This window comes from Morchella importuna (genome assembly GCF_003444635.1).
Source record: "Morchella importuna strain M04M26 chromosome Unknown Morimp01GS045, whole genome shotgun sequence".
Taxonomy (NCBI): domain Eukaryota; kingdom Fungi; phylum Ascomycota; class Pezizomycetes; order Pezizales; family Morchellaceae; genus Morchella; species Morchella importuna.
The window spans coordinates 215493-239203 of NW_025763442.1; the positions used below are offsets into that span (position 1 = coordinate 215493).

General features: G+C 43.8%; 4 protein-coding genes across 4 annotated transcripts; 2 read left to right on the plus strand and 2 right to left on the minus strand.

Annotated features, from left to right (window-relative positions):
* Positions 1-662: 662 nt before the first annotated feature.
* LAJ45_10407 (uncharacterized protein) lies at positions 663-3213 on the plus strand (the record flags this gene model as incomplete). Its single annotated transcript, XM_046119932.1, has 8 exons — positions 663-680; positions 767-887; positions 957-1612; positions 1666-1833; positions 1890-2432; positions 2508-2541; positions 2984-3037; positions 3173-3213. 8 exons carry the CDS (start codon positions 663-665, stop codon positions 3211-3213), a joined length of 1635 nt encoding a protein of 544 aa, XP_045966910.1.
* Positions 3214-14956: 11743 nt separating this feature from the next.
* On the plus strand, positions 14957-16075 carry LAJ45_10408 (uncharacterized protein; the record flags this gene model as incomplete). The annotated part of the gene is made up of 3 exons (XM_046119933.1): positions 14957-15362; positions 15426-15544; positions 15599-16075. 3 exons carry the CDS (start codon positions 14957-14959, stop codon positions 16073-16075), a joined length of 1002 nt encoding a protein of 333 aa, XP_045966911.1.
* Positions 16076-17298: 1223 nt separating this feature from the next.
* Positions 17299-19098, minus strand: LAJ45_10409 (uncharacterized protein; the record flags this gene model as incomplete). The annotated part of the gene is made up of 10 exons (XM_046119934.1): positions 17299-17349; positions 17429-17558; positions 17655-17692; positions 17928-17994; positions 18158-18165; positions 18470-18574; positions 18632-18807; positions 18860-18894; positions 18943-18991; positions 19062-19098. 10 exons carry the CDS (start codon positions 19096-19098, stop codon positions 17299-17301), a joined length of 696 nt encoding a protein of 231 aa, XP_045966912.1.
* Positions 19099-20858: 1760 nt separating this feature from the next.
* Positions 20859-23235, minus strand: LAJ45_10410 (uncharacterized protein; the record flags this gene model as incomplete). Its single annotated transcript, XM_046119935.1, has 3 exons — positions 20859-21440; positions 21499-22130; positions 22212-23235. 3 exons carry the CDS (start codon positions 23233-23235, stop codon positions 20859-20861), a joined length of 2238 nt encoding a protein of 745 aa, XP_045966913.1.
* Positions 23236-23711: the final 476 nt, after the last annotated feature.

Consider the following 23711-nt stretch of genomic DNA (forward strand, 5'->3'; position numbering starts at 1 on the left):
ATACCAAGAAAAAGTAAAGAAAAAAGAAAAAAAGAAGGAGATTAAGAGAGAGTGAGAGCATGTCATTCCCTGATAATACTGGAGACTACTTTAATGTGTGAGTTTCCCCGATTTAAATATTAACCTAGGAGGTGGTACCTTGCTCTAGTAGAGGGCCTAGAGGGGTGGGGGGGTGGGAATAATACACTGACATTTGGATGAAGTCCTTTCCACAACTCTTATCAAGTCGAAGAAGCCGAGGATTTCCTTGGAGCAAATCGACACTCTTTATCTTCCGCCTCGTCCCCCTCCTTTTCGTCTCCATCCGCCTCTCCCCCAATAAATCCTAGTTTTCGGAGACAGGTGTCAGGGAGTCGTCCTGTAGCTCCCCCGATCGCTATCGCACCCAAAAAGAGCCTGCCGGTCTTTCAACCTTTCAATGCCCTTTCAATGGACACATATGCGGTTTTGCCAAAACCCAAACTACCCCCAAGGTCTAGAAATGGGTGCTGGTAAGTTTCATCATGCCCTCCACCTGCCCACACTGGAGCATATGCGGGGAAGGAAATGCTAAACCCATTACTTAGGACATGCCGAGTACTTCACCATCATACTATACTCTAATGTTAATTGATTGGAGAAGCTAATCAACTTTATAGTCTCGAAAGGTGAAATGCGACGAAATGCATCCAAAATGTGGAGTAAGTACACCCACAAATAGGAGGAGTACCATCGCGATTCTTCCACGCGTGCTTCGATGGGTACTAATTCAAGTTTCGTTTGATAGCAATGCGATCGACTGCAACACGATTGTGATTACACCCGCCGGTTGTCATTTAGAGATGACACAAATCGAGTCAAGCAGAGAAATGTCGAAGTCAGCATAGTCGGCAGTGTTGTATGGGATTGTATGTGGCTTTCCAAATTCCCTAAAATCAGTGAGATCGATCTAGTCCGTGCTCTAACCATCGCCATAGCACAGGTTTCTTTCTCCAATCCAACTCCACAGGAGCTGGCCGATGCGAAGCTGCTTCCTCCCTTTTCACACCTGTCGAATGATGAAGAACGAGAACTTAAAGCGATCCTCAACAAACCAGGAACATATCATGTCATCCTAGGGCCCAAAAGTTTTGAAAATTGCCAGGACTCAGAAACAGAAGGCGAAAATGACAGCTCGCCTTGCACAACACCTGGAATCAAATCAGAGAATAGGATAGAGGACGAAATCACGTGGGATCTTCCGAATTTTGGCAAGAGAGTCTGGCCAAATAATACTAGCTACACGGACAATGAAAGCGTCATAACGGATGATTCGGAGACGGTGTTCATTCGAAATTTCGAAGACCTAAGTTCCCCAACGAACTCCAAAACCTCGTTTCACAAACAGGAAAAACGATCCTTCTCACCGGAAGCATCAGACAACTCACGACACAGCTCTCTTGTGGGCGAGTCATCATTTCACCATTCACACGCCACTGAAAATGAGGATGCGATATATGCGGCGCACTACAAACGATATATCTCATTGCATTTTATGATAATACAAGAAGGATTTGCTGGAACATGGGACGATACTCAGCTGTTGCTAGATACACCAGATATATTTGAGCGGCAAAGCAAGAATTACCCACGGGTAAGTGGTTTAGGGCACCAAGTTCAGTCCCAAAGTTTTTGCTGATCTCTTAGCTACATGAGGCAATGATGGCGCTGGCGGCACAGAATTATGGCCGAGAAAACGGGATTTCGAATGTCAAGGCTCTAGAACGTGCACAACGCGCACTTCCGGTATGTGAAGATATGCATGTCGATATAGATGCGTTGTTCTCCACACATTTTTTCCTTCTTGTCTACGAGGTAATTCAACCCAGATACATGAGATCTTAAGGATTCTCTAACCCTTTAATTCCAAGATCACGGCGGCAGAACTGGGGGGCGATTGTCTGTGGCAAAGTCATCTTGATCAGATGGTTCGAATCCTTTTGTCCAGGTCCGACTCGAATACAGACGACCGACAACCATTTATCACCTGGTCCTTAGTAGTGATCGACACACACGCCTCTTTGAGCGCGAATGGGAACGGGGCACTGGCTGAAATATTGGAGAAAAACAATCTCATTCCAGACGCGCACTTTTTAATACCGCCTACTCTCACAAGAAAAAAAGGTGGCGTCTCGGAAATAGAAAAAAATGCGTTTGTAACAGCTATGAGGGCCAACCAAAAGATCATCCTTCTCGGAGCAAGTATGGCCAGACTTTCCCGGGGCTTCCGGAATGAGGCTTCCGGTCAGATTTTAAGTCCGGGACAATGTGATTATCGACAAAGAAAAATTGAGGAAATACATGGGGAAATGAAGAGTTTACTATGGAGAGAAATTGCTGCAACTGTAGGATCGTTTAAGAAGCAAAACTCTTACGAGCAGTGCAGCCTTATTCTACAAAGTCTTTACGAAGAGGTGAGAACCTTATACCATTCCTTTACTCTATTTAAATATGATATAGTTAAGTACTGACAAAAGGGTGACTGGTAGGCTCAAGCCTTTGTCCACGCATGCATACTTTACGGTTATACAAGCATGTATCCGTCACAGCTCACCATCCTCACTTCGTTTCAAAAGAATGAAATCGACCAGGCAATTTCTGCAATAATAAGCCAAACCATGACCAAGACTAATATTTGCCAAGAAAGACCATTTCAACTTAAATATTTGGCTTTCCCCTTATTCCTCGTAGGAATCCTCTCACCATCTTTAAGTCATAAAAAGCTTGCTGTAGGATTTTTGTCACTTCTAGAACAAGAATGCCTAGGCCATAATATCAAGAGGCTAAGGAATATTCTACATGAGATATGTGAAGAACAATGTGGGCGGGAGGCATGGTCATTTGCTATGACGTCTCCTTGGGAAAATGATAGTCTGAAGTGCATACGTCAAATAAGTTGGGAGGAGGTTTTGCAGAAGGGATGTGGTAGACTCGTGAATTTTGCTTTTTAAAACTGGTGAATAAGACCAAATATATGGAAATGGGGGTAGCGATTTCCTGAAAGTTATTTTACATATGGGTGAGCTGAAGAGTTTTCTAGATTCTCGTTTTTAACGGCGCAAACGGGGGGCGCGGGTCGGAGACTATGTTTATTGGTTTTGTAGGTTTCTATTATTTACTTTTTTGTTAATCAAACAGAGATTTTATGTATTAGGTGAAGTACATATCAGCGGTATCTCCTTGTTCCGCTCCTGACTGGGATAGACACCCACACATACACACATACACACATACACACATACACACATACACACATACACACATACACACACGCACACTCACACACACACCTTACGTGGCGGAAATCTTCCAGCGGATAGATGTTTTTGATATGTGCCCGAGACAACACCAGTAATTACTCGGTAAAACGGAAAAGGGTCTCAGGAAGCCCTTGGTACGCATAGGGAGAGGTATCTTTTGTACTCAAAATAAAACCATTGCCCAATCCAATAGGATAGGGGGTGCCTGACCGATCGAGTTGGGAAAAATGGCCTAGGATTTTCCCACTGTGCCTGGCACTACCTTTTGGTTTCTGAATGCTCCCGAAACTCGAAAATCATCAGTAATGAACATGGGTTCATCTGAAGATCGAGCGTACACCTGCACCTAACCGGTATGCATTATCAGCTTTACGGCCTTGTGTAACAGACGATGTGCATGCTTGACCCCGATCTATTGTCGGCCCGCTGGTGGTGGTATGTACCTAACAAATGATGCCTAAGCGGAATTAACGAAAATCAAATTGATGGTGTGTAATAGAAATTATGCAATAGATTCCACAACCGGTACGTCCGCAGAGCCTCGGCCATATTTGGCGGCAACCTTAAGAACGCCATAGGTATTGTTTAGGAAGAGTCATGACGGGGAGAATTGATGATAGGCCTTTGTGTATATGTAGCTTTGCATCGTCATGACCATCTAAGACAAAGTAAAATGACTTGTCTCCAGATTCCCAGACGTGGATCAGACCACAAATCCTATTGGTATTTGACTTCTTGGAAACTTTTAAAACAGGATTACTTAAGTACCAAGCTTGAAGCCTAGGGTGCAATCCTGGAGCGGGCTGTCCACAAGTTAATCAACTTTGTATCCCATAATTGTACAAGTGGTTATTACATACGTCTTATAAGACCCTTCTTGGCAAATATTCTTCCCATGGTTAATGTAACTCTTTCCTTGTTCACAGATCGAGATTTACAGGGTTTGGCAGCTTTGTGCGGGGTAGTTAGAAATTAGGAATAACGTGTTTTCATAGGTCACTTGGGTTTATGTACCTCTTAATTAAGTTACCTGTTACCACCGAAGAACAGTTAGGTGTGATCGGGTTTTAAGTGTCCACCAGCGATCTAAAGCAGTCTGAAATCTTATCTTGATCTATTTATAGTGAGATTCACGGTCAGTAAGGTAAAAAAATACCCAATAAATTTATACTCTGGCCATGGAAACTGACCGAATAGGTTCTCAACTGGAATCAACTGGATGTAGGGCCGTAGACGTGTATCCTGGTGCTAGCACGTAAAAAAGGTTAGTGGTCTCTTTATTGGTAGGCAAAAAGGCATTTGCCCAATTATTTGTGGGTGGGAAATACTTATTCAAAGAGCCAGGGTCTGTTAAAGATTGCTTGAGACACTCTCAGAGGTGTCCTCCAGTAGGTACATAGAGTAGGTATGTATGCGTAGATACATTATTTCTTTTCTTTTTGCTGTCACCTTACCCGCTTCCCCACGCTAAATGGAAGCGAAGAGCTGACTGACGTGATTCATCGATTCACCTAGATAACTATTCTACCATACAATAAATTTCACGCATATATCTTGTTGCCAAGTATGATAATATCGTTGGTTGAGCATTCTGCTTCGCCCGATTGCTTCGCCCGACGCCCGACGTCGCGCCGAACAGAAAAATTCCGTTCGCACGGACACTTAATTTGATCTAGATTCCAGAGAGTGGCGATTAGTTCTTGCAATATAGGAACGGGTCAAGCAGTGTGGTCTCAAATCTTGTCTCACGCTCAATATCACGCTGTGTGAGGCACAGGTAACGCCACTCCCAGCCACTGACTACAGTCGTCTCTGGGTCAACGACGAAACCAGTTCGATGGCGAATAGGCCAGTCGGGGCCAATAAAAGCCGGTAAAAGCGCCCCGACCCCTTTGCTTTGACTGACTATCAGCCCAAAAAAGTAGCCACTCGTCATCGAGCCGGGTCCGTCGTTGACCCAGAAACGACTGTATGTACTACTAGTTCTGTACTTCTACACCGATAGCAATGAGAGGCACCCACCCATAAGAGAAAAGTATAAGGAGCAACTCCGCGGCGAGTTCACGGCTGTTTCCTGTCGAAAAGCATGGCGAAGTTGGCGTGATGGCTCGGAGATTTGGACACAGACCCTGCTGTTGGGATGGATCACGACGGCTAGAACCGTTGCATGATGAGTTTTCGGGTCCGTTCGGCTAAGGAAAAGAAATATGGTCCTTCTTCAGTCCTTCTTGGAGGTAAATACATATATCCATACATACTTCATTTGCTAAGTACAGGTACAGCTATAGTTGATCTTTGACTTACTATTACATATATGTACATGTCGTCAGCGCTCTATATATATATAAGATACATATATTCAAGTAGATACATGTAAGACCCTAGAGACTATAATAGGCGTTGCTAATCCAGAATTAGCTGCTTATACTTGATTGCTTTCTATGTACGTACCACTCGAACGACGGCAAGAACGTTTTCATGATCGATCTTCCCTCGGTGAATCGTATCTGATTAGTTAGGGCAAGTTCATATACGCCGGCTCTCCTTGAAAGAAGATGCAGATTGGTGGTGATGTCTTATATCGATCGAACTACCCTGTGGATATGGTGCCCAAGCTCACAAAATGTATATGTTTAAGGTTACGCAACATTTGCTAAAATGTGCTCGCTAATGTGCCACCGGTGGTTAATTTCCGAGAAACGCAGTCGGAAGGGGGCTGAGTCACCAGATATCACTCACGGGAGAACCTAATGTTTGATATCGACTCGATAGTTAGCACAGAAGGCTCGATTTATCATCTCACTACACCCTCATCCATAATATCTCAGGGCTAGAGTGGTGTCTATAGATGTCCCAATATGGGCCCATCTGTACTGGGTAGGGAAAGAACGTTCATGCGAGTTAGATTTATTAGAACCTATAAGTGTGTCTCATGATATTTTAGACTGAGAGATCTGGTCCGCGATCATGGCACTCGCTTAGCTTGAGGACACAGATCGGGGGAGACCCTTCTGTGTGGAAAGACGCCGTTGTCTCACCTGCTGCTGCTGCGGCTAACTGAGGAATAGTAAACAATTATAGGTTCGAGTGAGTAGCTAGGCTCTAACTACCTGGGCTGCGGGTGTACTTACGTACCCCCATAGCTATAATATAAAGAGGGCCAATAGTGGTACATTATCCTTGCTGGTAACAGAACTCTCCCCACAGGCCCCACCTAGCTAAGGATGGGGTGATCTAATTGAACAACATTATGGCCATCGTCATCACAACAATTTGGTTAGTTAGACAGACAGTATGTATATGGAGCACGAGACCCGCTTCGCTCGGGCTTGCATATATGATAATAACTATGTACTGGGTCGGAGGGCTGTTGTATGTTTGTGGCTGAGACTGGTTGTGTAGTGTTCATATTATCATTGTAATATGTCTGCTGGCCATCCCATCTTCTGGTAAAGGCATTATTTCCTTTTTGCCATTGCAGTAAAGTGTGGACAAGTTAAATGTAGCTTAGTAGGTGGTTAGCTCAGTTGAATTTCAGTTATGCAGGATATCAAAGACGTTGGCCGGCCCAATATCTTGTTGTCGAACAGGTAGAGTAGTTGGTAACTAGCTCCCGCCCGCAGTTGGGCTTCCTCTGGTTGCCGGTAAGATCAAGAAGCTTGGTATGCACACCCGGAACACCGTAGCCCTTGCTTATGTATATGTAGTGTTCATGCATGGCCCCGCCCAGACCCGTGTGTGGCGGGTGGTCGGGAGGTCGAAATGCGGTTGTTGTCTTGCAATGAGCGTGCACTTCCCTGGTTTCAAGATATTTCAATCAAGGGTTCATGCATGCATTGGCTCAAAGCTAGATATGAGGGCCTCAGCAATATTGAAGATACATGATCTCCAAATCTACCGGTAGTCTGACAGAAGAGGGGCGGCGGGTCAGTGTCACCACCACCACCACCACTAGCTACCACAAGTTCCAGAGTCCCGATTATCTGAATATTGAACCCACTATTTTATGGTTAAAAACGTGCCTGCGCAAGGGTTTATCTTCTACTACCTGCGGCGATGTGGCTACCAGTCTCTGATGTGATAAAAACGGTTAAGGCCTGGTGCTTACGATAGTGATTCAGGCGACAAAGGGGAGACCTGATTAAAATTTCAACACATCGCGCTGTGCATAAACAAATTTTAAGGTAACTACTTGATGCAATCGAAATCCCGAGTTAACGATTGGCCAAATTCATCTCAAATACAATCTAAGAGCTTAGGATCCACTAGCTTTTGCAACCATTAACATGTCTACAGCTTACCCTCAAAAGAACCAGAAAATGCAAGTAACGGAAACAGGGATTCTTTGTATGAGAGAACGACGCCACTCCATACAAATTATCCTTGCCCTGAGCAACTGCATTTTCTGGTTCTTAGGCTGGTAAGCGTGTATACGTATGCATGTATGGGCATATATTCATTTCATATGACATCACAAAACAGAAAGAAGGGGTACTAAACCTAACAAATTATTCTCTTCATGATATCTGGAAACAATAACCGCAGTTTCATGCGACAGCGACAGACGTCAGAATAGTGGAATGTGGCTTACGCCGAGCCATTGCTGAAGAACAAACTGAAGAAAGAGGAGCTATAGTTTCTAGTTTATTAATTCAAGCGCTCATTTACGAGCGCCCAAACTCAATAGATGTGTTATATCTGATCGGTGCCCACGCCTCCACTGATGCTTATCCAATGGATCAATGTATTTATGCATGCAATCAAGCATAGGAACCTAGTATATAATGCATGTTTTAAGGTACTTTCCTTTAGGACCTATCACCTAGGTTGAAGAAAACAGGAAAGCTCGAGTGTAGTATCCTACACGGGTCAAGAGTTTTCTGTCGATGCGCCAATGTGCAGTCATAGCGTTGGCTAAGCGGGAAAGGCGTAAAAATGACCTGTGGGTCTGAAATACGTTATTAGGTTCACGAATCGTCTATTCGATTTGGTATAACCCTTTCCCCAAGAAATTTGCGCATTCGCCACAGAATTTCACTATGGTGGGTCCTAGGCCATGCATTTGGAGCTGCGGATGGATCACCAAGCTGATCGGCCATCTGCGAATCTGCTCAGAGAAGGTGGTATTGCTCCGCTTTAAAAAAAAAAAACATCATTGGCTGCCCACCTATTATAGCCCAGGACTAATCCAATCTAAGGATCTGCTAGTCCTTTCCACTTAGACTTTTGCTGTGGTGGAGCTCCATCTATTCGAATTCTCCCGCTCCCCTCTATATGAGCAAATCCGCCATGGTTTAAACAAAGGATCAAATTGAACATCTATCTCAGATATTTATTTTAGTGGTTGACACTTATTATGTGACGGCACCTGATAGATCGGTCAAAGCAAGCTTTGCTTGGTTTCTTAATTTTGTGATTGATTCGGCCTACGCATGGTGCCTCAAAGGGTTATCCGAAATTCCAATTAAGGGCGAGAGAGCTAGTGCCGTTAATACTCCCGCGATTTCCAACCGAAAGGCCGACTTGAAAGATCACTTGGGCGGCTATTCTCTCAACAACTAAAACTGTGCGATTTTGATACGTGCGTAGATGGGTCAGTGTTGTTGACAGCCGGTGCCCTATAGTACTGACATCCTTGATATAACTCGTTCAAGATCTCAATACTGCAATGCAGCAGTCCTGAGATTTAGGGGGTTACCCGCTTCAAAGATCCGCCTTGGGGCTTAGTCGGGGGTAACGCCGCTGGTTCACTGCAGTGTACAATTGCGTCAATCCGCTCTAGGGGTGGTCGTGATGGATGATTGTCTCGAAGACAGCTATGTTGTTAAGATATAGTTGGCAAAATTGAAGTCAGCGGCGCTCATACTTCCGTTCAAAACTTCTAGTGGCCGAATAATACATGCCGGAATTCGAAAGCTGAGACCCTCAACGTAATTAAGGCCGGCATTGGGGGGGGTGGGGGGAGGTAATACATGTCCTTTACCATTGCCAATCTTTGTGCATACATACTTTAGCCGGTGGCAAAAACGACTCGAGTCAGTTTCATATTGATCACGAGATTCGCAGTCTAGTAAGAATGACTAAGGTCTGGAGAGTAGCAACTTGTAGGGAATTCAATGAAAGAAAATGAGATATCACGTAGCTTGGCAGGAGGGGAAAGCGGCGACGATGTCTCGGGGTGGCCGAACTCAATTGGTGGGGATTATCCCCCTATTATGTTACTATGAATATAGTTGATTGCGTAGTTTTGAGCGTAATTCTCGCCAACGCAGGAACTGTGGACACTGTAGATGATCGAGTGATAGTGCATGACGAAATTGACCCGAATGATTGAGAGAAATATCTATAGAACCTAAAATCATCTTATTATTAGTTCTGTAATCTCTCATGATGTCTTTAGATTTCTCACTTTAATTTTATGCACCCCCCATTATATTGATGTATATTTAATCATGTTATATCACTCGATATGTTAGTACAAAGGCGAAGAGTCAAGCTAGATAATTTATTTTTGGTTGTGTGTTTCGTAGGTCCCTTAGACTTAGAGCTACAAATGTTAGTGAACAGTCTCTGGTAGTGAATTCGGGGACGTTATACGTACACGATATGGATCTAGTGATCTCTGCGTGGTACTGGTCGTACTTGAATGTGGCCAGCTGCTGCTATTAATATATTGTTCCAAGTGATAGATAGCGACCAATTGTCAGTATGAATTCATGAGTATAGAATTTATCATATTGTTGACGGAGGGTACTTACAATACCGAAAGTCTGTATACTTACAAGGCGAATATCGCTGTAAGTAGGACAGAGGGACTGGAAAAAACTGCCTCTCGGGACTTTTAATCCCAATTCTTATGACAAAGATATCGTCCATGTGCGTATCAATTGTAATTGGAGTGGGTACCGGATGGAGAAACTGCTTTTGGTATTAGCTACAAGTTAATATATAGAGAAATTGCAATAAATTGAGGTTTCTCATAGATCGACGAAAGTCTCATGCCTTACGTCTAAATTACGAGGAGTATCGACACCGGCGCCGAATATAACGATCAGAAGAGAGTTAACGTAACACTAGTACTTACGACTCTAGCGATATTATAATCCTAGCGTGCTTAGGGGCGGGGGTATTTTTAGAGAGCCATGATAGAAAATATTTCCAGGCGACTCGAGTTTGCGAAGTGATGGTGTACATGTAGTCATGATTGGTCAGAGTGTGTTGTTAAACCTTAAACTTACATACGTACATCATATGTAGATCTTTCACTACAATCTCACTACAGTATAGTAATATTTGTATACTAATCTCAAACGAAAGGTATAGGTGGCATGTTTCTAGTCGTTCAATTCACCAAACTGGGGCATGCGCACCTTATATGTTTTCTTCCTACAGCGTCCCGGTACTTTATAACCCGATCTGACAGATCTAGAGCACTTGCGCACGGTAGTTTTCTGTTAGCTGAAAATATTTTGGTCGCTTGATCGACACATCTAGATACATATTGTGCATGTATCCTTGGCCGGCTTATATTGATTACATGAATTCGAAGACACCCTAATTAAACCTCAAATGACTGGGTGTGCGTTCGATTACATAGCATTCAGTAGAGGTAAAATAAACTATGTGTACGTCTCTACAATGGTACGAAACATACCATGGGAATACATCACTAAAGTCGTTCATAGAGATGTGTATAGATCCGGCCTTTAATTTGTATCTAGTTCGAAATTATATTCATCTTTTGGTGATGACCCTGCAAGCTACTATCCTACATGTTTAAAGGGGCATTATAAAGGTCTGCTCTATAATTTAATATAAGAAAATTCAGTTGATAAATCAAATCAACGAATCATAGAATATCACGCGATGCTATATAGATCGATAGATCTATATTGCGTACAATTTTAATGGCCTTTCTCCGTGTATTATTACTCTCTTTCAGAATCCAGATTCATAACAATTAATAGCTATGGTATAAGTAAGTCTATACGTTCTACGTACTCCTAACCACCCACAAACGTGTAGCTATATATATAAATTATCCTTATACTGACTGCGCATGATGCAATATGGCCACATGAGTTATATCACTACCGTGTATCTTTTGCTATGTTTCTAGAACTCCCAATCTAAAACCTCACAGTCTTCGACCATGATCAATCCTCTCATATCAGTAAGCCCTCTATACTACTATATATGAGTCTGAGGTAACTCTAGTACTCGACAGGAAAGGGTTATATATATCATAAATAATGTTTTTCATATAATATATGAAATGCAACGTCCCGTAAACTCATCTCAAATATGTAGCTCGCGACCGGATCACTTTTGTCTCGGGACAAGATTGAAAATCACCAAGATGTACACCAATGACACATATTCCCCTAGGGTACCAACTTTGTTAGGAATCGGGATAGCACATCCTAGGGGTCGGGATAGGTTATCCTGTGAGAGGATAAGTTTGAGTCATTTGGGTGTTTTGGGATCCCCAAGCATCAAGTAGCTAAAATAGGAGATTTCGCTCTTATTTGGATAAACTATCCCCACAAAGAGATATAGTATCTTTACTATAGGATACTGTATTCGGGGATAGCTTATCTTTTCCCGTGTATATATATCCTTTCATGTGGATATAATCTAATATCCTCTGATAAGGATACGGATTTTCACATAGAATAAAGTGTTCTCCTGCTTGTAGTATTTCGCATCCCTAGCAATTTTGGACTTAGACAAATTCGGTTTTTTTTTTTTGGCTGTCGAATTTCAAAACTAAGGTTGATATTGGCAATTTGTACTAGTTTTGTATCTAAACCACTATCATAGTTGGTAACATCTGCTAGATCCAATCACCAATGCCTAAGTTCAATTCCCCTGTATATTTTTTAAATCTAGGTTCTTGATGATATCCCCTACGAAGGGTAAGGTATCCCCTACCAGTCAGAACATCCCCACCCCCATGAAATATCTCTCCTTAACTGGGGATATCTTATCATATCCCGGTAAAAAAGGATAACTTATCCAGCAAATCGACGGGTAGTACCCAATAGTTAAGATATCACATCCTACCTGAGAGGATTGGGCATCTCTCTACAGGAGGATATCATATCCCACTTCGGAGATGAAAACAGTATCCTGCCTCCGGGGATGAGTTATCCAGTACTTTGTCCTCTAGGGATTCATATTTAGTAGAAACTCTAGTTCATAATATCACCGAACTCGATCGAGCTTCCACCGGCCTAATATAGGACATGGCCGGAGGCGCCGCCTATATAACCAACAATCAAAGAATAGATAAAGATTTCGTTATGTAACTTAAGCGTTTCATCATGTTCAGGTTGGGTCACAACTACTCACTCGATTTCTCACGCGTGCCTGTTTTTGACGAGCGAGAACAAGTGTGTACTTTTAAAGAAATTTATTATCAAAATTATCTGAGCAAGATGCAGAGGTACTACAAAGCCTGTCTTCATGGCCAAGGGGCCTCCCGAGTTTATTTCAAATTATTGAGGAGCGAGGGCGTAGAACACCCCAACAGATAGATCTACGCGTAGAAGAATCTAACTTGGTATCATAGTATATAATGATTTCTCTTTACCCGTACTACTATAATTATACTCTTAACAGGTAGAAAAAAATTCAAATATATTAGTAGTATTGCTCATAATATGATCATTGAAAAGAAGACCAGGGTTTCCAACCCTAACCCAGTTAAGTGGTGCAAGTTAACAATCGAATCTTACCCAAGTGAAAGTTAAGCGACTACAGTACTTAAGGAATATATATAAGTAATATAAGGACCATCCAACCATGCTCATAGTAATTACTTTAGTTACTTTGGCTACACGTAAATATTCACTTTCTAAGCTAACTTGCAAAATTTTGCAAGGGATGAAATCTACCCACATCCAGGGTATTATGGCTACACTACATGTACATGTAATATATCGCTAGCCTAGCTGTGATGCGTACTACATACATTGTTGCCCCACCCGTCTATTTTATAGGTGCTGTTGATTTGAAACTGTGTACCTTTATCAGCTCTTGATCCCCTCCATGTACTACATGTATCCTGATAGATTTGTTTTCTTAAGTACTGTAATTGGGATGTCGTCCTTCTAAACTAATTGGCCCGTAAATCTACCGAATAAAACAAAAACGGTTGGTTTTGATGTACGGGAATCGAAATAGGGCTAGGGTTATGTCCTCGACCAATCACAATGCTTCATTTACGGGGGAAAAACAATCGTTACGTTTAGTAGATTAGTATGTGGTAAACCGCACGGACTTAATTAGGTCTTATTATTTCTATCATCACCGCCCTAGGGCCTTCCCGTAATTTGAGGTTTGATTGGTTGACTGTTCACCTGTAGCCCTATATGACAATGGGCCGGGGAGTATAGTACATTAGAAAGTGCAACGTTAACGTATATTGAGTGTAGAGTCTAACGTCTTCAATACTTCTGTAAGTGGTGGATTTTTTGTTAAAGGTTCAGCGATTGGTTCTGCTTTCTACATATAGTACATCTTAATCGTGGGCACTTTGCATGCAAAGTGCTTAGGCCTCAAGCTTTAACTATTTGTACAGTACGATGCCAGTCGTGAGGGTCAGGCGCGGCGTCGCAACGCCGCGCGCGCAACCAGATTTCCACAACCTTTTCACGGCGGGTTGGTACACAAGATATTAAATGTCAAATTATTGTTATTTATCTACTATTTAACAACTATACAAAAATTCAGCTCTCCAAAGGATCAATTGTGGTTGCTGTGCTGGTACCCGTGATGGTTCGGGGGGCGTTGCGACGCCGCGCCTGACCCTCACGACTGGCATCGTACTGTACATCGCAGGCTAAATAGGACGGCGACGGCGACGGCTGCAAATACGAAGACAACGTCTTTCACATGAATCGTGAATTGTTTTCGACTCGCTAATTCAGATAGATTTAGGCTAGCTGTCATTCTGCGCTTTTGTGGTATGTCTATACATGTATAGGTGATGCGCGTGACTGACATCGTTGTTCAGGAGCTAATTCGTATCATGTAGTGTTTCATAGTTGTATCCTCATACAGTTCCAATATTTGTGTCGGCCACGGTCAACCCAATCTACTTAGAACAATCATTATCAGCCAATTTACCTAGCATTTTCCTGGTGGCCGGCCTGAAGTGTATGTATGTACGTTGTCGTAGGTAAGGCCGCGTATACCATACATCTCCAATCCTATCGTCTCCCATCTCCCTACGTCCCATCTTTTAGTCTTTTCAACTTTGCTTTTTATCTGTCGCTCCCAAACTCCGAGAGTGGATTTGCTCAGACTTTCATTCATTTTAATCGAGCACGTCATCCAAAAAGTTGATATCTTATCGTGAGACAGTTAACTCTACTCCTTACATCCCACATTCTTTTGGTTTTAGCTAGTAAGGTGATACTCCGATTCTATATATCGGTTACTTCTTTATTAATACTGCGTCTTAAGAATATCAACATCTCCCAATTTATCATCGTATATACGGGAAATCGTTTATCGACCAGTTTTCTTCCAACTAGTACACTTCCCTCTTTGTGCTCCATAATCGCTTTCTCACCTTTATCTTATACATCTTGCTATCTGGTTCTCTGCAACGAAACCAAGCTGGCTTCACGATAGCGTCCCGGACGACACCGCTGTCCGTTTCCACTGCAATGTTAAATTCAAACATCACTTTCAACGTTGGTCAGAAACATGAGCGATATGCTGAACTCTCTGAAATTCCACAACCACCAGCACGACCTATCCTCGCAACACGGCATTCTTCTACTGTTTCAGCGACTTTAGGGAATAGAATTCAAAGACACCTCGATGCTGGAAAACCCTTATATATTGGTTTTGACCCCACAGATCCTCCGAGGAATAGTTCAAACATACAGAGGACTTGTGAAGAAGGGGGAGTGGGAGGGCGGAAATGTGAAAAATCGATTAAAAAAGATAGAAAATGGGTGCGGTTTCTTACATTCGGAGCACCATTGGATATCGCAGTCAAGTTTATCCTGACGTTTGGAATGATGATGGCTCTTGTGGCAGTTTTCTGGGCCACAAATCGGGTGATACGTATGATCTTCCTCCAACTCTGACATTATCTGGTGCGAGCAATTTATCTAATATTTAGATTAGAGAATCGACGACTAGACAAGGATTTTAACCTCGCACTTGTGGTTGGCCAGATTATTTGGGGTGTTTTCTTTGGAGCCTCGTGCCTCTTTGGGATGGAATTGATGTGGGGTAAATGGAGGGTACGCCGTAAAACAACGAGTCTATAAGCCTACCTTTCGCTGACCAAATAAAAGAGATCTCCTAGTGCAGCGCTTTTTTTCACGGTTTCGTGGGTTCTTGTTTCTATCGTCCTCCTGATTACCAGTGCCGTTTGGATCTACTTCTACCTCACCTTCCGCGCTTCCTTGATCGAAAGGTGTATGGAACAAACAGTTCGAGTTACCGCAACCTGGGATAAAGATTCCCTACGCCGCATGGCTCCCAAAGCGCAAATTGATGGTTGCCTCAGTAGAGTTGGGCCTAAGGTTAGCTGGACATTGACTTGGGGAATTCTGTATGCGCTTTCATCCTATTCCGGATTGATACTGGTGATTTGGGGAATGGATTACAGAAGACGGTTACTCGAGATCAAGGAGTGCGAAGAAGCAAGAAAGCTTCCGAGAAATGGCGAGAACGATAAGGTGGGGTTATTGTTAGGCACGGCTCCTCTAGGAAGTTTACCGGGTTCTAGAGCATATCCGCCCAGGACAAATAATGTTGAGCCCAGGTAACTACGAAAAAATAAGGCTTCGAACAACTTCCCAAACGATTATTATGCATCATGCAGACTAGTAAGGGAGACAACATTAGGATTCCTGAATTAGCTCAATTGACCGCGCAAAGCCGAAGCAAATACGTAGGAAGTATTAGGCGGTAAGATAAAAGTTATATTCTCAAGTAATTCATCTGTGTTTTCAGCAAGATAATATATGTATGTATGGGGGTTGATGGTAAAGTTTTATGAATGTAATTTCGGAATTTCTTTTTTCTGGACTTAGAGAGTTACTTTCTTTCTTTCTTTCTTTCTTTCTTTTTTTTTCCGAGTGACGGTATCATACTTTGTTTCTCACTTTACTGGGGGTGGTTGTCAGTTTATCTGGCGGTGGGTTGTACACATCACGTGTTAAACAATTGGATCCATGGATCAAGTTAATAACGTTAGAACTAGGTTTCAACAGTAGTTCAATTTGGAACTAAGAGATATTAGGAGATGCCAAAACCTTCAACCTCACGTCTGGTTAACATCACTACGAAGCATGGTGCGTTTTGGCACGGTTTCGGGTATCAGTCACATGAAACAAATAGGAATCAACTTGGATTAAATACCATATCGTTTCCACCTAGTACACAGGGATAGATACAGGAAAGTGAGAAGACTGGATTCCATAAGCCATGAGTTCCTCTCTGATCTCGAAATCTGTCATCAGATGTTGAATATCAGGCAGTCGATCATGGGCATACGTCATCTTTCCAGTATAAGACACGGTGCTAACCAACACAATATAGGAACGCCCGAAGACACAGACCCACGACTGTTAGACTGACATGATATTTTCAGGTTTCCCGTACATCACGGTCGCTAGAGTGACCAGGAAAGAGCTCGCAGGGCAACCTTCTCATTCCCCCTCAATCACAAACGAGAGATAGCGATTTGGTCAGGGTTTTGGTGCTACGAGAGGGATCCAATCAACATTGTTGTTGCAAAACAGGGGTGCAATTTTTCGAGTAGAGCACAACATAAGAGATCCCGGCTGAGCGAGGAGCATCAGGCTAATCGAGTGACAAGAAATTGGAAACGAAGCATAGGGGTGAAAGTGGCACGGCAGTTTTGAAAAACATAACAAAGGGAGCTCCACAGATCTGAGAAGGAACGATTGTATAGACCAGATCCGTGCCGGTTGGTTCCGGGAGATCCACTCCTTTCTTTTTTGAGCAGCATCTTCTATGCAAGTGACTATCCATCGATTGCTACAACAGCTGACCCTGCGGGGATATCACATATGACCTAAGCAGTTATCCGAGGTTAATAGATTCGTAGGGAACTCAGTGAGAAGATCCAAATGACGAGATATAAGGGTACCCACGTGCAGATTACTCCGACAGAACAGGAATAGGGAAGCGAAGGAAGCAAAAAAAGGAAAAATTGCGGGCTCAGCTTGGCACCCAAGAGACCGTAATTCCAGCCACAACCTTAATTCAACGTCAATCGAAGACCTAGTAGTACTTGTGGACCGGTTAGTAGTCTTCGAGAAACCATATCAACGTAAGCGTTCATTCTTCATGGAATAAAGGGCATAGTTCTCAGAGTACAAAGTAATATATCCGTCTGTCTTCCAACACTTCTGGTTCTAATTAAGTTATTAGTCAAAAGCGTAAGTATATTATCTTAGAGTCCGACCAGCTTGATCGCCAGAGATTCTGGAAAAGCTCCAGAAATCCCTGACTGTAACAATTGGCTTGTTTTGGTTGATTGATGGTTACTAGAATCTCTTCAGATTCACAAACAAAGAGGGGTATCAAAACACATTCCAATCACCCGGTAAGCGAACCAGAATCTCGGGATTAAGACGAAAAACAACGAACCAATGTCCAATTCCGGAAGAAATGCTTTATTTCGCCGTGTGAAGATTTCCACCTAATGAGTATTGGCCTGCCGCCTAAGGTCAGTAGTTTGTTTTCGCTATTCCTGTACTGTTGACATAGCCCGGTTGCCTCGGCATCACGAAATATCACTCGACATGGCCTGACCCTCTGACGAGGCCTCCACGATCGCAAATAACTAAGATCATTTGCTTTTATAGGCCTATACTTACATATTGACCTATGTGTAGAAGAAGCATTTTGGTCGCACTTCTTAACGCTTCCGGATGCGGTCCAGAGCATCATGCACGGTTTAGTCCTGTGTCTCAGCGCTGCGATAGGCTGTTTAGTTATTCCTCTGCGGTGAATAATAAAATGGTGCTAGGTTAATTTTAAGTATTAGCTTAATAGCTTACGGTTAGACGCACTGCGTATGATTTGTACTCTACCGCACTCTCTTAATACTAATCCACCTCAAGCAATCCATCAACCAGGCTGGCTGCTAGATTAGGGCTACTAGAGTACTCCGATTAGAAGTGACGCACAGATTCCTCATCAGAGAAAAGGAATACAGATGGTATCGTGTTGATAAATGAATTTATTGATGTTGAGGCGGTCACGGCTTTGATTTGGAGGCCTAGATTGGAGCACTAGGGGTTGATCAGTTAGATTCTTGTATAAAGTTCGTGTTGTAAAGCTAGACGTGCGTTGGTTATAGCAAAGATACTTTGGGATAATAGAGTGCCGAAAGTTAATCTTGACGATAGTCGAATGGATTGTTGGGACAAAGGGGTTGTTGTGGACCTGAAGACGCATCTGGAAAGTCGTTCCACAAACAACCCAAATTTTGAAGACCATAGCGAGTAGAACGAGGAGAAGGCCCCTATCGAACTATCGTTAGAACTCATCTCTAGCAATCACGTCTTTCCTACTACTTCGGTTGCTCCTTCGTTTTGTGAACGTATTGTGTCTGTCACGTCAGTGGAAAGAAACAACAGATGCTGAAGTGTTCCCCAACCTTTTGCTTCTAGAGCTCTCGCGTCGATAACTGTCCAGATCATAGACATCTTTGTCGAACCATATGAATCCACCCAATACAATGCCCCCGCCTCTTCCCCGCTTCGAGTCTCAACGAACACGCTTGGTTGAAGGCTTCAAAATCATCAGCAATCATTAGGTCTTCTCATAGTAGATGAAGTAGTAATAGTAATAGTGACAGCCACTGTAGTATTAGTGTCAAAAACTGTGTTAGCATCAGCAGAAGTAGTAGTAGTAGTAGTAGTAGTCGAAAAATTGGTTCTTGGTCAAGCCCAGAGAGGAAGAGTTAAAGAGCCGAGAGGCGTTTCTGATTGACCACCTAACGCTAAACCTGAGAAATAAAATTGGTATAAAGTAAAGGAAGAAGCCTAGGAGCCTCGAGAAAAGAAGGGAAGCGTGGCTAGGTAGGCAAATGCTAGGATAACACAGATGGCCGCCACAACACAAGAACTTCGACACGACAACGATGCAAAGCTCTAGCAAAACAACTCACGCTGGGGCTTGAAATGTGAGATATGGTATGGGGAAAGAACGGAAAAGGAAGAAGGTCAGCCATGCGGCGCACGGAAGTATATTCCGCACCAAGACCCAGTATCGGTGGCGGTGGCCACAACCCTCCAGGGGTCTGGTGAGGAAGAGAAGGAAAGCCCACACTCCATTCCTAAGAAGGATAAATGACGGTAAGAATATCTCCCAGTCCCATGGGATTTCCCGTCCACCCAGTCTCGAGGAGGGGGAAAGGAAGTATCGAGTGGACGGCGGCGAGCAGCGGAAACCATTGAGATCCCCCAATTGTTGCTTATAACCGTTACCGGGCAGAGAACCAAATTAAACCTCAGATTTTAAGCATGAAGGAGATAAAAATTGTGATAGAGCATTGATTGGTGGCTATTACCACCAGTCCATCATCCTCGTCAGACTAGATGAACCACCAATACATACAACATGCAGTTGGCCCATGCTCAACTCGCGGTAGTTGAAGAAAAGACGATGTCTCTATATCCACATGGTAAATTTGAAATCGTACCGCCCACCTATCAGTCTTCCGGCCCTCCGAAGCCTCCCGCAAGTGAACTTCTATCTACTGCTGTACCAGCCAGGACTACCCAAGTAGGCCGCTGTTACACAAGTCACTTCGGAGAAGCCAGTAAGCCAGTAAACCCATACATACATACATACATACATGTACATACATACACGCACACATTATGATGGATTGAACACCACTCTCGAAGGATTTTTCACAAAGGCTGCGCCGAACCGAAACTTTAGACTTCTAACCTCAGCACGAGGGGTGACAATAACTGTGACAATACTAAAATTAATTGGCCCGTAGATATCGCGAGCTAAGGAATACACAATGAACACCACTGGGCCCGCCGCCGCATCCACTCAATTGAAGACGTACAGGGGGATATTAAGCGTATCTTTTCAAAATGAAAGAAATACTCATAATCGGCCAAATGAAGGTAGAATCCCTAGAAGAGAGTCTGGAAGAATTCAAAGACCTAACATAAACAAACGAGATATCAGAATAGAATGCCATAGCTAAAGCAAACCAAAAAACCAAAAAAAAGATCCCATCAGTCCCCTATCCCTTCCAACTAAAGAAAACCCCGCTGCAGATGCTTGAATTCCATTTTTAAATCACTTCATAAATTCGTTCAACTCGTTCACGCACGCTTGACACCCACTAAAATCCAACCCTGGACGTCAGTTACATAAGGAAAGTGCACTACCACCGTACATATCTCTAGAACGACAGATAGCCAAAAATAGTGGAGGTGCAAGGAAATAAAAGAATAACTGGAAAGTTCGATATCCTTGCCACACCTAATAAACCACTACCAACTTTTATCTGCAAACCCAAACCGGCATCATTGATAGTGTACGCTGTCAATGTGAAATAGCGTTCCCTCTGTTGGGTGTGTGCTGAGGCAACATCAACCCAACATGGCCTCCGGCCATAACCGGTGGCATTGCCCCACCATTATTTCGATGAAACATTTGTATTAACCGCTTTCCAACCGTTTCCTCTAACTCTGTCCCATCTCGCGCTATTTTAACTTCCCGATTTGCGTTCCACAAATTCCGCAGTCCTCTTGTGCGATAGAAAGGCACTCTAGAAGTCGACATCCACTCCACTTTGAATGGTTTACCCCAGGATTTGGAGACGACAGTTGACTTTTCTCCACTTTCGTCGCTCTCCTTTGTGTTATCGGGGGCCTCTTCGCCGCTTAATGCTTCCCAGAATATGGTTCCCCGAGCCGAATCATCAATGATGCGTCCCTGGGGCGCGCTGTCTGTGGCTGGGGTGTAGATCGCTTTTGGAAGATCTGGATCGTCAATCTGCTGGGTTGATGGTGTCCATTCTATGACGTTGGACGGATCATCCAGGATTGGAGAAGTCATCCTGGCATAACCGTAATATTCTCCAGATTTATTCGCAGAGAATATCAGATAAACGTTGTCTGCAGTCTGTTGGGGAAAAAGTTAGTACTACATGACGGAAATGTTCTAGGTCGTTGCCACAAACCTCAAATGCATGATTTAGCGTACTTTCATTGTGGTTTTGCGTCGCCCAGATGCCGTTTCTGACACTCAAATCTAGATCTTCCACAGTCAAACTCTTGACGATGAAAATCCTGTCCCTTCCTGTCTCCCTTGAGGGAGCTCTCGCCCCTCCTGGGCCAATGGGGGGGCTCTTGATCTCTACGGGCGCCTCTTCCACTTCCCCGTCTTTATTTCCCTCATCCCCGCTAGTACTTGTTGGCGCTGATTGATCTGCGGACGGATCCGGCGATGGCGTTGCTGCTCCAACGGTAGACGTAGCTGAGCTTCTTCGCAATCGGCAAACTAGACGTGTATTCTGGAACCTTGAATCATGGAAACGTTCCATCGCCTGGGCACAAGAAAGCTCTGTTCTATAGTTGACAAAAGCGCAGTTACTTTTCGAGATCAAAAATACACTCTCAATATCGTCTTTTGCTTCTCGCGAGAAGTATTCTTTCAAGTCCATTACCTGCGTCCCTGCGGGCAGATTTCCCACCCACAATGCGTGCCCCGACTGCTTTGGCTTCCTAGGCGGCCCACGGGGCATCCCAGGATGAAGGGAGCTTGGAGATACAATGTCCAAGGTGTTCGGAGTGGTCACATTTGTTGTCGCTCCTGAAGCTGTTCCTGAGCTATTAGACTGGGGAAGCTCAAGATACATTGAAATAGATGCAGCTAAGTAAGGGTGGTTCTGACCAGAAGGGCCTCGTGAAGGCTGTACATAGTTTCTGAAGTTATGCCCGTCCACATTCCTATCCCACTGGGGAACCCCATTATACCCGACAAATGCAACTGCATCAGTCTCAGAACCTCGTCGTTTTGGCGGAGACCCCCGGGCTGGAACACTGTGTCGCCGCCCATAAGATGCTGTCGGTGTGTGCTGCTGCTGATGCTGCTGCGATGCTATTTGGGGTATATGCTGGCCTGGTACCTGAGGGCTTGCAAAAACCTGGGGAATATAATAGTAACTAGCTTGGGGCTGCCCAAACCACGGCGGCGCCCCAAAATGCGATTGAGTTGGGCCAGCGGATTGAGGAAATTGAGGATATCCGGCAGTATAAAATGTCCCCTGTTGTTGTTGACTTTGGGGATCTTGCTGGCCTTGAGGTGCTGAGGTGTGGATGTAGTGTTGTTGCGGATAGGGATCGAAATAAGGTGGTGAAAAACTAGGTACATGATAGTACTGACCACCACCTGAAACGGCGGCACCGGCACCGCTCTGGAATTGTGGGACTGGTTGTGGTAGCTGGTAAGTGACCGCGGCCGGATTGGGACCAGTTTGGAAACGTTGTTGCTGATTATGAGGTGCTTGCGGAGGAGCCTGAGCTCCTTGCGGTTGCTGTTGTTGCTGTTGTGGGGAATAGACGGGCAAAGCACGTTGCATATTTGCCATATTGAAGACCGTCTGGGGAGCACCATGGCCTATGGATGCTGCCCGTTGTTGAACGTAGGGAGTTAGGATATAGCTCTGTTGAGTATATCGAGGTTGCTGCGCAGCATTCTGCGATTGCTGGACTGTGGGGGCAGCCATGGCGCTGCTATTTGCGGAAGAAGTCTGGGAAGAAGATGGATAACGGTCTGTGGTAGAAGATGCGGGTGTAACAGTAGCAGAAAATTGTTGGTCGGGAGCCAAGTGTTCCTCTTGTGGCGCCGCTTGATATGGGGTGGATGAGACTATCAGATTGCGCGTGGGTTCACTAGATAATTGCGCATCGCCCATTGGTATTTGATAAGTTCGAAATCTATATTATAGAGAAAATGGGACACCGGTTAGGACATGATCACATTGTAAATTTCATCTTGACTCTTCATATACGATAATAGTAGTAGTAGCAGCGGGTTTGTTGTTGTTACTCAATGCAGTGTTCAATGGTGGCAGCTCACCTACAGAAGAAAAAAAGAACGAGAACTAGAATTGAATGTATTATAACAGAAAAGAGTGGTCTTTTGGCGATCAAAAAAAATAAAAAGGTGTACTGGGGAATGAAAGGGGATCAGAGGTAATAAGAATAAGTCCGGCGGCTGGTACCGAGCTTATATATCACACCGGTACGCGGTGTGTATATGTAGTGTGGACTAGGCTAGATTATAATATTAAGTTAGGCGGGTGGGTGGGATCTGGTGATGGCGTGTGTGTGCAAGGTGCAGTAGGTAGCAATTGATCGTGGGAATTCTCTTGTGTGCAAGTTAAAGCTC